This window comes from Thalassophryne amazonica, chromosome 6 (genome assembly GCF_902500255.1).
Source record: "Thalassophryne amazonica chromosome 6, fThaAma1.1, whole genome shotgun sequence".
NCBI lineage: Eukaryota > Metazoa > Chordata > Actinopteri > Batrachoidiformes > Batrachoididae > Thalassophryne > Thalassophryne amazonica.
In genome coordinates this window covers 101,846,463-101,869,616 of record NC_047108.1, presented here as the reverse complement: position 1 = coordinate 101,869,616, position 23,154 = coordinate 101,846,463, and the positions used below count along the sequence as shown (strand labels likewise).

The 23,154-nt window shown below is 42.3% G+C and overlaps 1 protein-coding gene across 1 annotated transcript in view; it reads left to right on the top strand.

Moving 5' to 3' along the window:
* Nucleotides 1-23,154, top strand: part of LOC117512773 (membrane-associated guanylate kinase, WW and PDZ domain-containing protein 1) — a 122,449-nt gene that overhangs the window by 38,249 nt on the left and 61,046 nt on the right. Inside the window, 3 exon segments of the mRNA XM_034172987.1 lie at nucleotides 274-560; nucleotides 6,206-6,325; nucleotides 21,428-21,547. Coding sequence (XP_034028878.1) covers nucleotides 274-560; nucleotides 6,206-6,325; nucleotides 21,428-21,547 — 527 coding nt within the window.

Here is a 23,154-nt window from a genome sequence, read left to right as displayed (position 1 = left end):
ACCAGCTGCTAAGACCCGTGTTTACATGAAAACATAATGGCAGCATGGCGGAATATGTGGTTTTGGTAAACGGGGGGGGCAAGTCTGTCGTGCATAACACAGAGGCACTTCTATTTATTTTTTTATTGTTTTATTAAATATGCACTCATGTTGTGGTTGTTATTTTTAATAGACTACCAACAACTGGCATCTAAATTACAGGCTCTTACCGGAATTAGCTGTGGAACTGCCTCAAACCTCATGGACACTTTTATTTGTTTTTTCTCTCTCTAGCTCCTTTGCCATGTCTAAGGCGGCAGTGAAGAAGCTGCACTGGCATTCCAAGGTGCAGGACGGCTTTGTGCCCTCCCTAGGCTCCTCGGGGGAGCTAGGAATTGCGATCGGTGGAGGAGCAGATTATGGAGAATTTCCTTTTGTCACTTCGGCTCCTGGAGGTGGACTCACAGTGGGTGATATCATCTTAGAGATCGGGGAAACACCTGTCTTAGGAATGACATTAGGAGATGTCCAAGGGATCCTCACCTCCTGCCCCCACCCTGTCCGCATTAAAACTGTTTCACAGGTAAGACAATCGTGCTACATCACCATCTATCACAGCGTAATGGTGCAAAAGAATCAGTGCAAAGTCAAGGCAAAATGTGAATATGATGGATTGTTGAGCCTCTTTGTGCTAATGACATTTCAGTATTACACATTATCCATGATGAATTCAGTGTTTGATTCTCTCCATAGTGCTGAAGACAACTGAAATTGTTGCTCTTCATTTTGCATACCGGCTCCATCAGGAACACGATCTGTTACACCTATCTTCTGCTCTGATCTCGCTAATTAATGTTCCTCTGACTGTCAGCAGCAAAATTTTCACCATGCCACTATATATATATATATATATATATACCTTGCATGCCAGCACGCTGGCGTTTGTGTGTGTGGATGTGAGACATCTTTGTAAGCTCATTGAGTTTCTGATTCAGATGGAACCATTATAAAATGCAGTCCATTATTTATGTACATCTTGATCATCTGATTGTGGCATGATAAACCTTTTTGGGAACCTCTGTGTTTACATTTCAATATAAAAGTTTCAGCTCTTTATGTCTGTTTTTCAGTGTTTTTGAGCTAACCTCAAATCAAAGTTAGTTAATCAATATACATGGAATAAACCATAGCAGGATACATTTTGGGTCATTTGGTTCCAACAACCCATATGGACAGAGCCAGTGAAGATATCGGGTTCAAAAATCGCCAAAAATATTGACAAAAATGTCATAGCTTGAGAACCGCTGCACCTAGAGACTTGAAATTTGGCTCCAAATGTTGCTTGACCCCAAGTTTATATTCAACTTCTATAGTAACAATAAGCCTAGCTTGTGTTTTTTAAGAGTAATTGACAAAAAACCTAATTTCAGTACATATGTTAGGATCAATTGTAACAAACAAATCTATGTAGTTTTTATTTCAGGAACATCAGTTGAGTATAATCATCACATGTAAGAATGACATGGCCACAATGAACTAATTATAAGCAACAGAGTGGTTTTCTACGTCAACAGCACATATACAACACACGTGTTACTTGAAATTTTCAAACGCTCCGTCCATATGGGTTTTTGGAACCAAATGACCCAAAAATTATACTGTTATGGTTTTATTCCATGTATATTTCCATATTCAATGCAAAAATTTATAGATTTCAAAAATTTTTGAAATAACACCCCCTGCCTAATACAGACAAACACATTTACACACCTACGGCCAATTTAAAGATTCTAATTCACACTGATCTGCATGTCTTTGGAAATGGAGGAAGCTGGAGCACTTGGAAGGAAACCCATGTGAACACAGGGAGGACATGCAAACCAACAAAGAAACGCCAGGTGGGATGCGATTCCATGGCCTTTTTTCCGTGAGGCAGCAGTGCTAACCGTGCCGTCTGCAGTAGTGGTTACTACAGCTAAGTGTTTTGGCATCTCTTCAGTCTAGTGTTGTCACAGTTAACTTTTCAGTTAACATTTTAGCTGTATCACAGTTACCCTTTAGGTTATCAGCCTTCCCCACCGCTATAATTAACTGCCATGAAACTAGTTTGAATATGTCAATTAAATGGTCAATATGTGGATAGGAGAACAAAATTGCCTATGGAACTGACAAGAACGTGGCTGTAATTGACCAGGGGCCTTGACATTTAGAACAGGGGATTGAGATAACTGATGTCTTTACTGGCTAAGCACTATATAAATGCAGTCCATTTATCATCTGTCCAAGAAGTGCTATGCAAAGGGCGAATAGGACAGGGCCTAATACAGAACCCTGCATTAATCCATATTTTACCAGAGCAAGTTTCAAAATTTTGTTGTTATACAGGGCGCTTTGCGAATGGCCAGATAAATACGAGGTCTGTCCAAAAAGTAACGGACCTTTTTATTTTTTTCAAAAATTACATGGATTTGAATCACGTGTGATTGCGGACATCGACAGATCATCAGACCAGATCATTTCCAAACTGAACGCTGTGTTGATCCGGGACATTGTGTGACTACCACAGAAATGGCAAGAGAGCTGGACATAGCACTTTTGCGGCACATTCCACTGTTACAGGAGATTTTGTAATGAAAGACGTGCAGAGGATTTCGCGCGTCGGCACAGAGCCGCTCATGGCGTGCAACAAAAGAAACACCTCCGTGTTGGAAGTCTCACAGGACATGTTGTGGCATGTCCAGCTGTTACACAGTTTCTCGGATACTCACTCGACTGAAAAGCCATCCTAAAGCCATCTGAATCTCTCCGAATGGTTTCCAACCGGCCCACTACAGACACTTGACCTGACCTCCCACCTCATGAAGACCATGGAGTGGCTCGTCCTGTCCTATCTCTGCACCGTGGTGAGCGACATCCTGGACCCACTGCAGTTCGTCTACAGGCTCAACATCGGGGTAGACGACACTGTCATCTACCTGCTGCAGCGGGCGCTCACCCACCTGGAGACCGGCGGAAGCGCTGTGAGAGTCATGTTCTTTGATTTCTCCAGCGCTTTCAACAACATCAGACCAACACTGCTGTGGGGGAAGCTGGAGGACGCAGGAGTGGATGGACATCTCGCCGCCTGGACCATCGACTACCTCACTGACCACCCGCAGTACGTGCGGCTGCGCAGCTGTAAGTCTGAGGTGGTAAGGTGCAGCACCGGGGCCCCCCAGGGCACCGTCCTTTCGCCTTTCCTCTTCACCCTTTACACCTTGGACTTCACCTACAATATGGACAGCTGCCATCTCCAGAAGTTCTCTGATGACTCTGCCATTGTGGGTCGTGTGTCTGAGGGGAATGAGCTGGAGTACCGGTCAGTCGTCATGGACTTTGTGGACTGGTGTAAGCGCAACCACTTGTGTCTCAACACCAGTAAGGAAGGAGGAAACCATCACCTCACTCACCGGTGAACAGGGGGAGGACATAGAGACTGTGGACAGTTTTAAATATCTGTGTGTTCACCTCAACAACAAACTGGACTGGACTCATCATACTGACGCCCTGTACAAGAAAGGCCAGAGTCGCCTCCACCTCCTGAAGAGACTGAGATTCTTTGGAGTGAGGAGGCCTCTGCTTAAGACTTTCTATGTCTCTGTTGTAGCCTCTGCTCTCCTCTATGCTGTCGTCTGTTGGGCCCCGGGCAGCACAGAGCGGGAGAGAAAGAGACTGAACAAGCTGGTCAGGAAGTCCAGTTCTGTCCTGGGCTGTCCTCTGGACTCTTTGGAGAAGGTGGCTGAGAGGAGGGTGTTAGCCAAGTTCATATCCATCATGGACAACTCCTCTCACCCTCTGCACCGGACTGTAGTGAACCTGAGCAGCTCCTTCAGTGACAGACTGAGGCACCCTCAGTGCAAGAAGGAACGATACCGCAGGTCGTTCCTCCCTGCTGCTGTCAGACTGTACAATAACACTGTGAAATAACCACATGCAATAATCTGTCTACAAATCATGTGCTATTAACAACTGTTTATAAATTCCAGCACTAGTGTTCACCTTATCACATCTAAACCTTACTTCACATATTGTAATAAGATGCTCCTATTTTTAATTCCAATCACGTGTGTGTGTATATATATATATATATATATATATATATATATATATATATATACGAGGTCTGTCAATAAAGCAACGGTCCTTTTTATTTTTTTCAAAAACTATATGGATTTCATTCATATGTTTTTATGTCAGACATGCTTGAACCCTCGTGCGCATGCGTGAGTTTTTCCACGCCTGTCGGTGACGTATTCGCCTGTGAGCACTCCTTGTGGGAGGAGTCGTCCAGCCCCTCGTCGGAATTCCTTGTCTGAGAAGTTGCTGAGAGACTGGCGCGTTGTTTGATCAAAATTTTTTCTAAACCTGTGAGCACACATCGAAGTGGACCACGGTTCGAAAAATTAAGCTGGTTTTCAGTGAAAATTTTAACGGCTGATGAGAGATTTTGAGGTGATTCTGTCGCTTTAAGGACTTCCCACGGTGCGAGACGTCGCTCAGCGCTCTCAGCCGCCGTCGTCAGCCTGTTTCAAGCTGAAAACCTCCACATTTCAGGCTCTATTGATCCAGGACATCGTGAGAGAACAGAGAAGTTTCAGAAGAAGTCGGTTTCAGCATTTTATCCGGATATTCCACTGTTAAAGGAGATTTTTTTAATGAAAGACGTGCGGACGGGTCCGCGCGTCGGGACGCAGCCGACGCGGTGCGGCGGCACAGGAAAAACACCTCCGTGTTGATAACCATTTGTAAAATCCAGGCGGCTTTTGATGGCTTTCAGTGGAGTGAGTATATGAGAAATTGTTTAACAGCAGGACATGTTCCAACTTGTCCTTAAGGCTTCCAACAGAGATGTTTTTCCTGTGGCGGAGCATCGCGTCGGCTGCGTCCCGACGCGCGGACCCGTCCACACGTCTTTCATTATAAAAATCTCCTTTAACAGTGGAATATCCGGATAAAATGCTGAAACCGACTTCTTCTGAAACTTCTCTGTTCTCTCACGACGTCCTGGATCAATAGAGCCTGAAATATAGAGGTTTTCAGCTTGAACAGGCTGACGACAGCGGCTGAGAGCGCTGCACGACGTCTCGCACTATGGGAAGTCCTTAAAGCGACAGAATCACCTCAAAATCTCTCATCAGCCGTTAAAATTTTCACTGAAAACCAGCTTAATTTTTCGAACCGTGTCCACTTCGATGTGTCTCACAGGTTTAGAAAAAATTTTTATCAAACAACGCGCCAGTCTCTCAGCAACTTCTCAGACAAAGGAATTCCAACGAGGGGCTGGACGACTCCTCCCACAAGGAGTGCTCACAGGCGAATGACGTCACCGACAGGCGTGGAAAAACTCACGCATGCGCACGAGGGTTCAAGCATGTCTGACGTAAAAACATATGAATGAAATCCATATAGTTTTTGAAAAAAATAAAAAGGACCGTTACTTTATTGACAGCCCTCGTATATATATATATATATATATATATATATATATATATATACTCCTATTCCTTTAAAGCAGTAGCCATATGTGGTAGTCATATGCCTGTCTTAAATAAAATTATACCGCTGTGGATTTTTTCTTTTTTTTTTAAGCACAGCGAATTTGAGTTGCTGCTAGGCATAACCACTGTAGCAGACGGTGGAGGTGGGGGTGGGATTGGGGGGGGGGGGGGAGTTTCAGGGGCGTGGATGACTGGGCGTTATCCTGGAGGGTTAGTGCCGACAGAGTGGTCGTCTGTCAGAGTGACAGGATGGAGACGAGCTCAGCCCATCTATAACAGCAAGTGACCTGACATCAGAGACTGTAAAGCACTGGAGATGATATGAAGCAATTGGTGAGAGGTGCCAGAGTGCCAGCGACTGTCTCTGCCTCTCCTGGTGACACACTCTGGTGTTGTGTCTAGGACAGTTAACCTCAGTACGATTTTATTTATGCATGAGAGCTTTGGAATAACTCATTTAGTCCAGATGTATGTAATTAAGCATATCAAAACATACTGTATCTGTGAATGTCCTGCAAAATCAAACCTCTCAATAAGATTCTGTTAATGCAAGACACTGACGGTGTTTTTGATGGGTTTGATGGGTCAGTAATAAATCAAACAATACCACAAAGACTGGTTTTACATGGGGAGCTAATTTCTCCCTCCCTCTCCTCTCAACACCATCCTTGTTTTCTCTGACCTTCCCTCAGGCTCTACGTTGTGCAAAGATCTCAGGTTGTATCTGAGCAAGTGCTTCACACCAGATTCGGTCGACAGCCAGCTTCAGCAAGTTATCAGAGAGAACCTCTACCTCCGTGCCATACCTTGTGAGTTCTATATTTTGTGCCCTCATTGTATTGCTTTACATATTCAGTTATCCACAACCTGTTTCACACCTGTTAATCTTTTGCCCTGTCATTCTGAAAAAATTGGAAAATATTTACAACACTTCACTTTTTCCACATTTTATGTTGCAGCCGTATCCCAAAATGGATGAAATTCATTTTTTCCCCTCAAAATTCTACACAATACCCCATAACGACAATGTGAAAATATTTTTTTTGTTTGTTTCTTTTAAATTTTTGCAAATTTATGAATAATTAAAAAACAACAACACAACAACTAAGTCACCTGTACATAAGTATTCACAGCCATGAAGCTCAAAATTGAGTTCAGGTGCCTCCTGTATTCACTGAGCATTTGAGAGAGGTTTCTACAGCTTAACTGGAGTCCACCTGGGGTAAATTCAGTTGATTGGACATGATTTGGAAAGGCACACACCTGTCTACACACAAGGTCCCACAGTTGACAGTGCATGTCAGAGCACAAACCAAGCTTGAAGTCAAAGGAATTGTCTGTAGACATCCGAGACAGGATGGTCTCGAGGCTCAAATCTGAGGAAGGGTACACAAACATTTCTGCTGCTTTGAAGGTCCCAATGAGCACAATGGTCTCCATCATCCATGAATGGAAGAAGTTCAGATCCACCAGGACTCTTCCTAGAGCTGGCTGTCCATCTAAACCGAGTAATCAGGAGAGAAGAGAGTCAGAGAAGTTACTAATAGCCTGATGGTCACTCTGTCAGAGCTCCAGTATTCCTCTGTGGAGAGAGGAGAACCTTCCAGAAGGGCAACCATCTCCACAGCAATCCACCAATCAGACCTGTATGCTAGTGTGCCCAGACGGAAGCCACTCCTTTATAAAAGGCACATGGCAGCCCACCTGGAGTTTGCCAAATGGCACCTGAAGGACTCTCAGACCATTCGCTGTTTTAATGTTTCCCTAATTTTAACTATTAGAGAAAAAATTACTCATAACCATCCCAAAGACGTATCGTTATCTTTGGCTGCTTTCAGTGATGCCGGTATTTGGTTAGACTCTTTCTCTCCGATTGTTCTGTCTGTCTTTTTATGTTCTCTAATGCCATATACCAACACAGTGCAGAGTAGCTACCTAAACTCTGTAAGTGAGATAGAGTATCTCGTCAATAGTTTTACATCCTTATTGAAGACAACTTTGGATGCTGTAGCTCCTCTGAAAAAGAGAGCTTTAAATCAGAAGTGCCTGACTCCGTGGTATAACTCACAAACTCGCAGCTTAAAGCAGATAACCCGTAAGTTGGAGAGGAAATGGCGTCTCACTAATTTAGAAGATCTTCACTTAGCCTGGAAAAAGAGTCTGTTGCTCTATAAAAAAGCCCTCCGTAAAGCTAGGACATCTTACTACTCATCACTAATTGAAGAAAATAAGAACAACCCCAGGTTTCTTTTCAGCACTGTAGCCAGGCTGACAAAGAGTCAGAGCTCTATTGAGCCGAGTATTCCTTTAACTTTAACTAGTAATGACTTCATGACTTTCTTTGCTAATAAATTTTTAACTATTAGAGAAAAAATTACTCATAACCATCCCAATGACGTATCGTTATCTTTGGCTGCTTTCAGTGATGCCGGTATTTGGTTAGACTCTTTCTCTCAGATTGTTCTGTCTGAGTTATTTTCATTAGTTACTTCATCTAAACCATCAACATGTCCATTAGACCCCATTCCTACCAGGCTACTCAAGGAAGCCCTACCATTATTTAATGCTTCGATCTTAAATATGATCAATCTATCTTTATTAGTTGGCTATGTACCACAGGCTTTTAAGGTGGCAGTAATTAAACCATTACTTAAAAAGCCATCACTTGACCCAGCTATCTTAGCTAATTATAGGCCAATCTCCAACCTTCCTTTTCTCTCAAAAATTCTTGAAAGGGTAGTTGTAAAACAGCTAACTGATCATCTGCAGAGGAATGGTCTATTTGAAGAGTTTCAGTCAGGTTTTAGAATTCATCATAGTACAGAAACAGCATTAGTGAAGGTTACAAATGATCTTCTTATGGCCTCAGACAGTGGACTCATCTCTGTGCTTGTTCTGTTAGACCTCAGTGCTGTGTTGGGAAAGTGTAGGTACACAGACCCACAACAGGGGGCGCAAATGAACGGACAATGGAGGAAGTCAAATACAACACTTTACTGTTATGAAAGGGCACAACAAACACAACAGATTACAATAATAGACAAAAGGTCAAATCGCAACAGGTGTCGTGTGGGCAGGCTCGAAGATAGGAGACGTCTGTCCAAAGTAGAACCGGAACCACACGATTTCCTCCGCCACCAGACCCCGGGAATACTGGAGCCGCCAAGTCCCGAACTCCCAGGTGGCCACTGCCTCCGCGTGTCGGATCTGGTACTCTTGTTGGAAAAAGAGTCTGTTACACGATACACAAAAAGTCACAAAAGGTTACTGTCGAATAAATCTCACAGCCAGCTGAGAACGTTACCTTCCTGGTAAAGCGATATCTCGGCAAAGAGGTGGAGATGACGTCTTGCTGATATACTGATGCTGATCAGATGAGTGGTGACAGCTGTCATAGGTGATGAGTGTCAGCTGTCACCCCAGCTACTCCTGTTAGGCGGCAGCGCCCTCTGGTGCCTGGAGCCCGCACTCCAGGCAGGGTGCCCTCTGGTGGTGGTGGGCCAGCAGTACCTCCTCTTCAGCGGCCCACACAACATGCTGCTTTTGATACTGTTGACCATAAAATTTTATTACAGAGATTAGAGCATGCCATAGGTATTAAAGGCACTGCGCTGCGGTGGTTTGAATCATATTTATCTAATAGATTACAATTTGTTCATGTAAATGGGGAATCTTCTTCACAGACTAAGGTTAATCATGGAGTTCCACAAGGTTCTGTGCTAGGACCAATTTTATTCACTTTATACATGTTTCCCTTAGGCAGTATTATTAGACAGCATTGCTTAAATTTTCATTGTTACGCAGATGATACCCAGCTTTATCTATCCACGAAGCCATAGGACACACACCAATTAGCTAAACTGCAGGATTGTCTTACAGACATAAAGACATGGATGACCTCTAATTTCCTGCTTTTAAACTCAGATAAAACTGAAGTTATTGTACTTGGCCCCACAAATCTTAGAAACATGGTGTCTAACCAGATCCTTACTCTGGATGGCATTACCCTGATCTCTAGTAATACTGTGAGAAATCTTGGAGTCATTTTTGATCAGGATATGTCATTCAATGCGCATATTAAACAAATATGTAGGACTGCTTTTTTGCATTTGCGCAATATCTCTAAAATTAGAAAGGTCTTGTCTCAGAGTGATGCTGAAAAACTAATTCATGCATTTATTTCCTCTAGGCTGGACTACTGTAATTCATTATTATCAGGTTGTCCTAAAAGTTCCCTGAAAAGCCTTGAGTTAATTCAAAATGCTGCAGCTAGAGTACTGACAGGGACTGGAAGGAGAGAGCATATCTCACCCATATTGGCCTCTCTTCATTGGCTTCCTGTTAATTCTAGAATAGAATTTAAAATTCTTCTTCTTACTTATAAGGTTTTGAATAATCAGGTCCCATCTTATCTTAGGGACCTCATAGTACCATATCACCCCAATAGAGTGCTTCGCTCTCAGACTGCAGGCTTACTTGTAGTTCCTAGGGTTTGTAAGAGTAGAATGGGAGGCAGAGCCTTCAGCTTTCAGGCTCCTCTCCTGTGGAACCAGCTCCCAATTCAGATCAGGAAGACAGACACCCTCTCTACTTTTAAGATTAGGCTTAAAACTTTCCTTTTTGCTAAAGCTTGTAGTTAGGGCTGGATCAGGTGACCCTGAACCATCCCTTAGTAATGCTGCTATAGACGTAGACTGCTGGGGGGTTCCCATGATGCACTGAGTGTTTCTTTCTCTTTTTGCTCTGTATTCACCACTCTGCATTTAGTCATTAGTGATTGATCTCTGCTCCCCTCCACAGCATGTCTTTTTCCTGGTTCTCTCCCTCAGCCCCAACCAGTCCCTGCAGAAGACTGCCCCTCCCTGAGCCTGGTTCTGCTGGAGGTTTCTTCCTGTTAAAAGGGAGTTTTTCCTTCCCACTGTTGCCAAGTGCTTGCTCACGGGGGGTCATTTTGACCGTTGGGGTTTTTCCGTAATTATTGTATGGCCTTGTCTTACAATATAAAGCGCCTTGGGGCAACTGTTTGTTGTGATTTGGCGCTATATAAATAAAATTGATTTGATTTGATTTGATAATCCCCTGGTGGCCCCCTGTACTTCCCAGAATGCACCGCGGTGCCAGCAGAGTTCCCACATTTCAAAGCCGTGTAAACAATGGCTCATGAGGATGTGGATGGTGTTGATTCAGCAAGTTCCCAAACGACTATGATAATGACACGTTCTCTCAAGTTGAGAGGGTTATCTAGAAGAGGTGTAGCCCTGTAATGAACTTCTGCTGTGCCCTAATCTTGTCTTGTTGTCCATACTTCACGAGGTGTGTTTACATTGTGCTCTAAACTGGAACTCTGCTAAAACCAACCTCTTGCGTAAGTCATGGACTGCGAGACAGCGTGAGATTCACAACAGCGCAGAGAATTTTGTCTCTGGGCTGATGAGACAAAGAGGAAACCAGGCACCATCCGTACTGTGAAGCATGGTGGTGGCTGCATCATACTGTGGGGATGTTCTTCAGTGGCAGAAACTGGGAGACTAGTCAAGCTTGAGGGAAAGTTGAATGCAGCAATGTACCGTTAGGAATCATGAACTTGTGGTACAGAAGGTGGAGGACACAAATGCAGACCCGCAGGCAGAGTTGATGGAATAATCAAAAACACTTTATCTGGAGGCAAAGCAGTGGTTCGGTACACAAGTTGGCAGGCAGCAAAAGCGGAGGTACAAACAGGCGTGAGACAAAAGGCATGGTCAAAAAACGAGCAGGGTTCAGTAACATGGAGAGACTAAGTACTTGGGCTGAGGCAAAAGCAGATCCAAAAGACAAAGCAAGGTCAGGACACGACAAGGCAAAAACAGGACTAGACAAAAAGGCTGGGACGTAGATACAAATGATCTCAACGAACTGGCGAAGTGATGCTGAACTCAAAAGACTTAAATAAGGTAGATGGTAAATTAGAGGACGAGACACAGGTGTGCAGAAGGTACTAGAAGGGGGCGTGATCTGGGAAGACAAAGGCAAGTGCAAGAGAGTGGAGTAAGACAAAAGCAAAGTGAACTGGGACAAGATAATTAAGAGACAGAAAACCCAACGGTGTAAAATGTGACATGCTTGACAAACCATAATAAATGCGAACAAAACAAAGGGGAAAAACTAAGAACTAAGGTGGTGAGTCAAAGAGTGGAAAACCAGAAAACTAATGATAACTAAAACTAGAGAGGACCCGATACAGAAAAGTGAATACAGTAAACATGACAAAACAAACTATTGACTGAATAGGAAATAAATGATGAACAAAAACAAAATCAGAGACTACAGAATACAGGTAATGCAATGAATGACTAAACCACAAATAAATGATAAACAGAGAATTCAATTGGTAACAAAAGCATTACACAAAGTGAAGAAACGAACAGAACCAAACCAAGACTTAAATGACAACATATAATGATATGAAAATAAAACCGTAAAATCCTCAGCGGAAGCCTAGACCCAAATAGGGGGAAAACCCAGACATGAACCCCGGGCAGGGGCAGATCCTGACATGTACGCAGACATCCTGGATGAAAACCTGATCCAGAGCGCTTTTGGCCTCAGACTGAGGCGATGGTTCATCTTTAAGCAGGACAATGACCCTAAGCACACAGCCAAGATATCAGAGGAGTGGCTTCAGGACAACTCTGTGAATGTCCTTGAGTGGCCCAGCCAGAGCCCAGACCTGAATCTGATTGAACATCTTTGGAGAGATCTGAAAATGGCTGTGCACCAACGCCCACCATCCAACCTGATGGAGCTTGAGAGGTGCTGTAAAGAGGAATGGGCAAATCTGCCCAAAGATAGGTGCACCAAGCTTGTGACATTATATTCAAGATGATGTGAGGCTGTAATTGCTGCCAAAGGTGCATCAACAAAGTATTGAGCAAAGGCTGTGAATACTTACATACCTGTGATTTCTTAGTTTTTTTTATTTATAATAAATTTAAAAGAAAAAATTTTTTTCTTGTCATTATGGGATGTTGTGAGCAGAATTTTGAGGGGCAAAAAATGAATTTCATTCATTTTGGAATAACGCTGTAACATAACAAATGTGGAAAAAGTGAAGTGCTGTGAATACTCTTCGGATCCAGTGTAAATCAAATCAACACTAATATAGTGCTTCCCAAACATTTTAGGCACCTTTTCAGCAATGGATCATCTACATCAGTGGACGAATAAAAACTGCACATAAAATGATGAGGCTCTTAAAAAGGACCAATAAATAACAAATAAAAATGACACATAAGAAGACAATTAAAATTTTCAAATATTTTTAAAAGGTTTAGGTATGTTAATTGTGGCAGTGTGGTAACAGGGTCCTGGCTTCCAGGTGCATCAATGCCCAGTTTGTTAATGTGTGGAGTTTGCATGTTCTCCTGGTGAGCTTCTTCCCACCATCAAAAATGTGTACATTAGAATGATTCTCCTTGTTCGGAAAGGCTTCTGTTGTAAAATATGAGTCCCATACTGCAGAGATAGATGATCTGCCATGGCAACACTGAATGAAAGGGAGCAGCTGAAAGAAAAACAGGTATGTTCAGTGTGCCTTTCATTTTGGCACAGTGCTGTGTGTGTTAACCAGAAATTTACACCCATGCTGTTAACTTGGGTGTTCCTAGTGAAAGGTGTGTGATCACAATCTGAAGTTTATCTTTGCTGTTAGTCTTCCCTTCCAGTCCTCACCTTGTCCTCTGTGCTATAGAGCTCAGCAGTGCAATTCCCAAAGTAAAAATCCCATTTATATTATCCATAGGGATTTAGATTGCGGGATCAAAAGTTGTAACCATTCTAAATAGACTGTGTAATGATGATATGTGCTCTTGTAGAACACACAAATCTGTATAATTTGTTTGAACAAAAACAGGTTTTAATCACGATGTCCTCGAAATGAACTACAGTACCCACAATCCTAAATTGAAATGGCGACATCTACTGTACGTATGATTGGTGGACGTCATTGTTACCAGGTAAATATTTTTTAAATTGCACAAACCACAAGGTAACCAGCTATTTTGCTGCTTTGTACACTCAGTTAATATAACATGAGAAATGTTGCTGACGTGATCAGCTCAGTGGCTCTCCCTACAGAGCAGCACACTGAGTTCAAATCCAGCTCAGCAAGAGTTTGCAGAATTTTTTGGAATTTACCACCCCCCTGTGGGTGGCTGCAATTTACTGCTCACTAAACAATCATATTCACCACAGGAGACTTGGTGTGCGACTTGTGACCAGAAATACATTTGTGAGTGCATGATGAATCAGGTGACAGATGTTGCTGCTGTGAGGTAAACACAAACTGTGAGGGCAGTCAAGAACAAAGCACTGTACGAGAACTTTGCTATATTTTGCTATATTTTCGAGAAATTAAGCTGGTTTTCGGTGAAAAGAGCGGGATGTCACGCAGCGCTTCCAGGCACTGTCGTCGGCCTGTTTTGACCTGAAAACATCCTAATTTAAGGCTTAATTCACCCAGGACGTGGTGAGAGAACAGAGAAGATTCAGAACAGGCCGGCATGAGGACTTTATGCGGACATTCCACTGTTTAAGGACATTTTGTAATGAAAGACGTGCGCGCAAATTCGCGTGTGCGCCGCGACAGGAAAAACACCTCCGTGTTGAAAACCATTTGTAAAATTCAGGTGGCTTTTGATGGCTTTCAACAAGTGAGCAACTGAGAAATTGTTTAACAGCTTGGGCATGTTCCAACTTGCCCGTTAAGGTTTCCAACGGAGGTGTTTTTCCTGTCGCGACCCCCCGCAGTCGGGTCCGGCCCGACATGCGACTCTGCCCGCACGTTCTTTCATTACAAAATGTCCGTTAACAATGGAATGTCCGAATAAACTCCTCATGCCGACTTCTTCTGAAAGTTCTCTGTTCTCTGACGACTTACTGGGTCAACAGAGCCTGAAATGTGAAAGTTTTCAACTTGAAACAGCGAGACGCTGCCGCCTCGAAGCGCAGATCGCCGTCAGGCGCCATGGGCCGTCCTTACGGCGACACTACCAGACCAAAATCTCTCATCAGCCGTTAAAATTTTTACCGAAAATAAGGTAGGTGCCTTACAGTTTTTGAAAAAATTTTTATCAAACAAAGCAGCAGTCTCTGAGCCATTCCTAAACAATGAAAAAACGACGAGAGGGTGGGCCACTCCTCACTCAAAGACTGCCCACAGGCGAATGACGTAACCGACAGGCGTGAAAAAACTCTTGCATGCCCACGAGGGTTCAAGCATGTCTGATGTAATCACACGTGATTCAAATCCATATGGTTTTTGAAAAAAATAATAAGGTCCGTTACTTTTATCACAGACCTCGTATCTGCGTCCACATGAAAGCGCTGAAAACACTGTAGTACATATGCCAGGCCTGTATTTTGCGCTGTATCTTGTGTGCATGCACACGCCTGCATTTTTCTGTCATTCACTGGACTTTGTATGGCTGAAAAACAGATGACAGCCATGAAAAATACAAACAGATTTAATGGCGTTTAGTTGATGCTACAGGTCATCATCGTAACAGTAATCGGGGAGCAGATTACCACAGCCATCCTTTGTCTCTTCAGCTTTCTGCTCGTGAGGAAAAATCCCATTAATAATCCTCCACCAAGACACAAAAAAGTAAGGTACACTATTAACAGCAACAAAAGCTGTGGTTAGACTGGTGTGTTTACATAATTGTTTCAGAAACGTTCTGTATTGCTTGTGCACATGGAGATGCGAATCCAGTGTTTTCAGATTTACCCACTCTGGAACCCGTTTTCAAACAGTATCGGTTTTGGCCACCAGAAATGGTGGGGTCTGTGTGGAGAAAATGCCAATATGAATCCAAACATATGTGCATACGCCTAAACTCATTTCCGTGTGGATGAGGCCTAAGAGCTACAACAAAGGATAAAGTAATTATGTCCACAATCTTGTACCTTTTGTGTGTTTTTTCTTTCTTTAAAAAAAAATCCAAATGTTTTCATGGTCATCACTCATCCCATAGTTCTTTGGCTTGGTTCAAGACTTAAAATGCCTTATATAAGTACCTTTTTTAAAAGGTCAGCAGAGAAAATTGATTAAAATTTTTCTTCTGGGAAAAAAGTGGGTGGTCACTGTTGAGCTCTATTACTGTGTTTGGATTGTGGTAAAATTATGATGGTCAGTATGAATTATAGGGTTCTATTATCTGCTTTAGCTTACATGTACACAGATTGTTTAATGCCTTTGAATAAAATCATGCACAGCTAATGGCAGCAACTTGTGGTGCATGTGTTGCTGTCTTAATCCCCTGTGGGTTGACGTCACCGGATAAGGCTGGAGGCCCGTGGGCACACTTTTGGCAGACATGGCAGTTGAACAGGCTTTTCTGAGAGGATTGCTGTAGACCCGTAATTTTGTAGCCGACTTTGTTTTGTAGAGAATAGACAAAGTACTTTTTGTGTCTGTGGTCTTAAACTCAATGTGGCAGTGTGGAGTTGCAGCTAATCTCTTCTTTAGTCAAAGAAATAGGTCATGTGGGACAGTCTGTCACCATACCACACAAAATACTCACTGAGAGAAGAAGGCATGGGTCAAAACTCTGGATGGTGCAATAAAGATGCATCATACAGTGTAATCACATTATGGTAAAACTGTAGTAGTGTTCTCATTACAAGCAGCAGCACAGAAGGTGGTTAACTGTATAACTATCAGGGCTTTTATCCATTTTCTAACAATAATATTGTGGGACAGGTGGGCACAGAGCAAATCAGACTATTTGAAGGGTTGACACTTTGATATTCTATATAAATAAATCCCTGTTTTTTTATGGATTGGTTGTTAAACTTTGGAAACATCTTTCCATCCCTGAGAGTTTTCTTTGAGCAAAAGTGACATCAAAGCAGGCGGAGCCTTTGCCGTTTAATCCTCTGATCTGCTGGAGATGACACACTAAGGTGCTGCTGTTCCTCTGCACAAACAGACGCCAGCCTGATCCCACGACTGCTCAGCCACCATCGCACCCCATTTAAGACCACTTGTAACCATGGAGGGAATTTTTTCACCCCTTTTGTCTTTTTTTCCCCCTCGATGCAGCTGTGCTCTCCATAACAGGAACTTAAGCTGAAGAGTTTTCATCAGTGGCTCATTGTGGCCCCCTTCAGGACCAAACGTACGTTCCTTACTGCTTTTCGAGAATTTGCTTAGTTTGCTGTCATTTAGCCAGAGGAGCACAATTATTATTATTATTATTTTTTTTTTTTATATATTGTGAGTTTTAGGCTTCACTTTGTGCTTTTTTCCCTTCTTCTGAAACTGGCATTACAGCTTTGTGGTATTTAGAGAGCATCTCAGTCCTTGAATGCTTCTGATGAGATGGCGTCCTCTGATGTCAGAGCTGGCACTGATGCAAGAAATATCATTACAAAGGCTCAGGCAAAAGGGCAGTGAATAAAAATGGAAATGAATATCAGCATTAAGTAAATGCAGGCTAGTGTATCACTAATCTAGCAGGGGAATTAAATTAAAAGCAAAGGTCAGGTCTGTGTGTGGCATGGAGGACGGGCTGCCTGTGTGCACATCATGTGGCTGGCAGGACCCGTTCTGTTAAGGGGGGCAGATAAATGAGTTAACAAAGAATATGTTCACACCGTTTAAGAGTGCTATTTTATTTAACAGAGCCTGAAAACAGTCCGTTTCTGTCTCTTCATTATACCATTTAATTGTGTGTGCAGAGGAATTTACAAGTCACCTCAATTCTCTTGTTTGAATAATCTCAGTAGCCATTTGTACACGCGCCCTTGGATGATTCAAAGTCAATGTCATGGTTTCGAGGCTGCCTGCATCGCCGCCTCTTCCACAAAAGATTTTCTAATTGTCTTTGGAATGAGTCGCAGATAAGAAACATCATTATTCGGTCATTCTAATACGTGCCGCCACTCCGACTGTCTTTGGCCTTTTCAGCTGTTGTAAGAATGCATTGTGAGCACATTACATGCACAGATGTTGACAGGCTGCTCTCTGCGCTTTGATACAGAGTTTTGTGTAATTACCTCTTCAATCCTTATCTTCCATCTCCCCTGGGGATCAGTGTGTGGCACCTGCAGGGGCAGGCGGGAAGAAGAAGATGTCAATAATCCATCCTGTCCTCCTGCTGACATATCACATATATCTCCAAGGAGGGTGCATAGATAATGAATGCTGAATTCACACCACATCAGCTGTAGACATATTGACTATCCTCAGGGAAGGAGAAGAATTACACACGTCAGATGTCATCAAGAGATCTTTTAATTGGACAGCTTCTATTTTTTATTTTTTTGAAGTGCGAGAGTGTGAACGCTGAGTGCATGCACAAGCCTGCTGGGTATGGTCTGTAATAAGTTTTGCTTTGCACCTGCTTATTATTCTTTAAAGATTTAATGACAGCCAATCAGACGCCGGATGGTGTCTGCACTACAGTGCATCAACGCTTCATTTGTTCTTCAGACCAAAGATCACAGTATCAGCAAGTCTAAACATTGGAATGAGTGTTGTTGACAGATGGGGTTGTTTGCAGATCTCACAAACCGCTGATCCTCGCAGTACTCCAGAGTTTACAGAAAATTATGCCAAAAGCAAAGAGAACTCATGTGAGCAACAGGGTTGTGCATGAAAAGACGTCCTGTTAACCACAGGGGCCAGATGAAGTGAACAGAGCAGCAGAAATAACACAAACAACTCTGAGTGAAAACTGCTGTCACATTTCAGTGTGTGTGACTAAACTAACGTGGTCAGTGGAATGAACTTAATCAGAGGGACAGCACAGGTAGGATGGTTTGGAGACAAAGTCAGAGAGGTCATACTGAGATGGTTTGGACATGTGCAGAGGAGGGACCCAGGGTATATAGGGAGAAGGACTCTGAGGATGGAGCCACCAGGCAGGAGGAGAAGAAGGAGGCCAAAGAGGAGGTTTATGGATGTGCTGAGGGAGGACATGCAGGTGGTTGGCACAACAGAGGAAGATTCAGAGAGCAAGGTGAGATGGAAACTGATGACCTGCTGTGGCGCCCCCTAATGGGAGCAACCAAAAGAAGTAGTAGAAGAAGCAGCAGCTGTATTTGACACAGTTTGGTTTTGAATATTTTTGTAAATAAAATTTTCTTTCACGTTAGTGCAAACCTTTTCATCATGTTTTATGACTCCTGTCTAATAGACAAAAAAAAAAAAAAAAATGCATATTATTATTATGCTAGAACAGGCCACGACCACTGTAAAATTAATTCTGAGAGGCCTGTGTATGTGTGTCCACATGATGTATGCTCTGTTGTCCCGCATGTGTCATTGTGGCTGGCAGAGCTGCTTTGGGACAGCCGTGCATTAATCACTGGTTTTATGGGTATCTGGGTGTGACTCCCTCCAGCCAACGCCACACTGAGATCACATGTGCTCCTTTAGTAGCACACAGGCATTTGTCCTTAGTCTGGGCTCAGTGCAAGTTTTCCTCAGATGACTGTTGCTTTATCTCAAGGTCAGAATGAGTGTAAAATGTGCAAATTAAAATTGTTCCTCTCACTGTGCCCTAATGAGTATTTTATCTATAAAAAGTGAGTGTGCAATGGGATGTTTTTCGCTTCACATACAGAGGTCTGACGATCTTATCTTTGCGATTGTGTAATGAGTGTTTGGACTCCCTCCTCTGTCACAAGCTGAGGTCTGTGTGAATCAATTATCTTGACAGAACATTGATTATCTGAGTGCTCTGTCTTTACAGTGGGGACAGAAAAACTTTTAAATCTGACTGTGCCGTATTAATGTTTCATTTGCCAGTCATTATACTCTTGATACTATGGGGTACAGTTTTATGATTAGAAGTGGATGACTTCACATCAAGAAACAAATGGCATCAGCTTAAGTGGGCACCGCAGTCTCATTTGAGGGCGGGCGCTAAAGGGGTAAAATATAACGCATCTGATGTAATTTCTCTGCTTCCGGGGGAAAAAAAATTTTGGAGTTTTTGGGCAAATTACACGCAAACAAAGTGAAAATGCAAAGAAAAAGTGATGATGCGGTGGGAAAGTGGACGTGTTGCAGTTTGTTTATGACCAGGAGCACAAACATGTTGAGGCGGTTTTGCAGGCGAAAGAACGGAGCTACTCTGGTTAGCTGCGTGGGCTAACACTTACCGACACATCGTCTCCCATCTGCCTTGTCTTCCTTTCTCTACTGGGACCCGGAAAAAAAAAAAACCTTTTCGTGACTGTGTCAGTGATTGCAGCCGAAAACAAAACAGTACACCATTTTTCCATGTGAAGTTATGCTCGGTATATATTGCACAATTGGACCAAGTGGCCAAAATCTTGCGATATCACACAGGGCTCACACGAGACTGTGGTGACCTATTGTTCAGCGTGATTAGCTATTCAACCAGGATTACAGTGCATCCAGAAAGTATTCACAGCGCTTGACTTTTTCCACATTTTGTTATGTTACAGCCTTATTCCAAATTGGAGTAAATTCATTTTTCCCCTCAAAATTCTACTCACAACACCTCATAATGACAACATGAAAAATGTTTGAAATTTTTGCAAATTTATTAAAAATAAAAAACTAAGAAATCTAAGGTCAGTATTCACACTCTTTGGTCAATACTTTGTTGATGCACCTTTGGCAGCAAGTACAGCCACATGCCTTTTTGAATATGATGCCACAAGCTTGCTGCACATATCTCTGGTCAGTTTTGCCCATTCCTCTTTGCAGCACATCTTAAACTCCATCAAGCTGGATGGGGAGCATCGGTACACAGCCATTTTTAGATCTATCCACAGATGTTCAATCAGATTCAGGTCTGGGCTGACTGGGCCACTCAAGTACATTCACAGAGTTGTCCTGAAGCCACTCCTATGAGATCTTGGCTGTGTGTTGATGCCTGATATTCATGTAAAAGACTTCAATCTTTGTCTCATCACACCAGAAAATATTGTTTCTCATGGTCTGAGAGTCCTTCAGGTCCCTTTTTGTGAACTCCAGGTGGGCTGCCATGTGCATGGGCCGCTCTACCATACGGGCCTGACTGGTGGATTGATGCAGAGATGGTTGTCCTTCTGGAAGGGTTTCTTCTCTCCACAGAGGAATGCTGGAGCTCTGACAGAGTGACCATCAGGTTCTTCATCACCCTCCTCAGGCCCTTCACCCTGATCGTTCAGTTTAGACTGGTGGCCATCTCTAGGAAGAGTCCTGGTGGATCTGAACTTCTTCCATTTATGGATGATGGAGGCCACTGTGCTCATTGGGACCTTCAAAGGAGCAGTAATGTTTCTGTACCCTTCCCCAGATTTGTGCCTCAAGACAATCCTGTCTGAGGTCTGCAGGCAATTCCTTTGACTTCATGCTTGGTTTGTGCTCTGACTTGCACTGTCAACTGTGGCACCTTTTATGTAGACAGGCGTGTGTCTTTCCAAATCATGTCCAATCAACTGCATTTACTCCAGGTGGACTCCAGTTAAGTTGTAGAAGCATCTCAAGGGTGATCAGTGGAAACAAGATGCACCTGAGCTCAATTTTGAGCTTCATGGCAAAGGCTGTGAATACTTACGTACATGTGATTTCTTAGTTTTTTTGTTTGCTTGTTTGTTTTGTTTTTTATTTTAAAAAATTTGCAACAATCTTAAAAAAAAACCTTTTTCACATTGTCATTATGGGGTATTGTGTGTAGAATTTTGATGAGGAAAAAAATTAATTTCATCTATTCTGGAATAAGGCTGTAACAAAAAAAAGCTATGGAAAAAGTGTGAATACTTTCTGGATACACCGTACGCCTTCTGTTTGTTAGTTGTCCAGCCATTATATACTTGTGAAGCAAAGACCTTAACTGGTGACACAAAGGTATTTGTAGCACTTGTTGCCCTTTTATATAAGGGTGATGCTTTCTGTTGTCTTTTGTCAGGTACAACCCGACAGCCCAGACACGGAGAAATCTCAGGGGTTGATTATAAATTTGTCTCCAGTGAAGAATTCTTCTCCTTGGAAGAGTCAGGAGTGCTGCTTGAAAGCGGGAAATTCAAAGGTGAGGTTTGATTCGTTGTGCTGCCATGTAAATGCAGGCTGGTCCTGTACAACTCTGCACAATACTTCAGAATACTTTATTATTTTATTTATTTGCTTTAATTTTATCCTGCTTTCTTTCTCTGTAACTAAACACTTGATGCTTATTCCCATATCTGGTACAGAGGTGAAATTATGCATTATTTCAAACAAAGACATTGTATTATTTTTCGTTTATAAGGAGTTAAAACATTAATCTACTTTTTCATGATGAATGTTTAATTAAAAGGATGCATTTTTCCACCAAGGCCCAAAACAGTACATTGTACAATTGTGTTTTTAAGTTGTAAAATATTGTGGCTCAAAATGTAACAGTTTTGAAACCAGATATTATCCAGTTAATTCACCAGCTACTATGAAAATTGCATGACCTGCATACAGAAAAAAAGTGGGGGGTGGGGACAGGAATCACACATTGTGCACAATATTCCCTCTGCCCATCTATGTGCTGCTGTGGTCATTTTGCTGTTTGGACTCAAATTATTTGGAAAATAAAAATCTATATAGACTCCAATGGAGCACTTGATTACAAACTGAAGTGTTATCATGGTAGCTGTGAAAAAACAGTTCAGATTACTGTACTTGATCTTAGTAACACTGAGGTTGGAGAAAACATTTGTTTAAATTTCTCAGAAATTACATTTCTGTTTAATCCGATTTAACGTATTTCTGAAAAGACTTGAAATTCCTGTTTTGACCTTTGACTCTGAAGTATCACCTCGCTATATTTGTTCATTGTATTTTTGCATATATAAGATAAACATTAGAGAATATATAAAATCCAGTTGAATGGCTATGTTTTACCCAATACTGTACTTGTATCTTAGTAACCACTGAGGCTGGAGAAAACATTTAGGTTTAAATTTCTCAGAAATGACATTTCTATTTAATCCAGTTTAACATATTTCCGAAAAGACTCAAATTCCTGTTTGACCTTGACTCTGAAGTATCACCTTGCTGTACAGTGAGGAAAATAAGTATTTGAACACCCTGCGGTTTTGCAAGTTCTCCCACTTAGAAATCATGGAGGGGTCTGAAATTTTCATCTTAGGCACATGTCCACTGTGAGAGACATAATCTAAAAAAAAAAAAAAAAAATCCGTAAATCACAATGTATGATTTTTTTATTTATTTATTTGTATGCTACTGCGCAAATAAGTATTTGAACCCCTACCAACCAGCAAGAATTCTGGCTCACACAGACCTGTTAATTTTTCTTTAAGAAGCCCTCTTATTCTGCACTCTTTACCTGTATTAATTGCACCTGTTTGAACTTGTTACCTGTATAAAAGACACCTGTCACACACTCAATCAATCACAATCCAACCTGTCCCCTATAGCCAAGACCAAAGAGCTGTCTAAGGACACCAGGGACAAAACTGTAGACCTGCACAAGGCTGGGATGGACTACAGGACAACAGGCAAGCAGCTTGGTAGAAGACAACAACTGTTATGATTATTTATTAGAAAGTGGAAGAAACACAAGAAGACTGTCAATCTGTCTTGGTCTGGGATTCCATGCAAGATCTCACTTTGTGGGGTAAGGATGATTCTGAGAAAGCTCAGAAC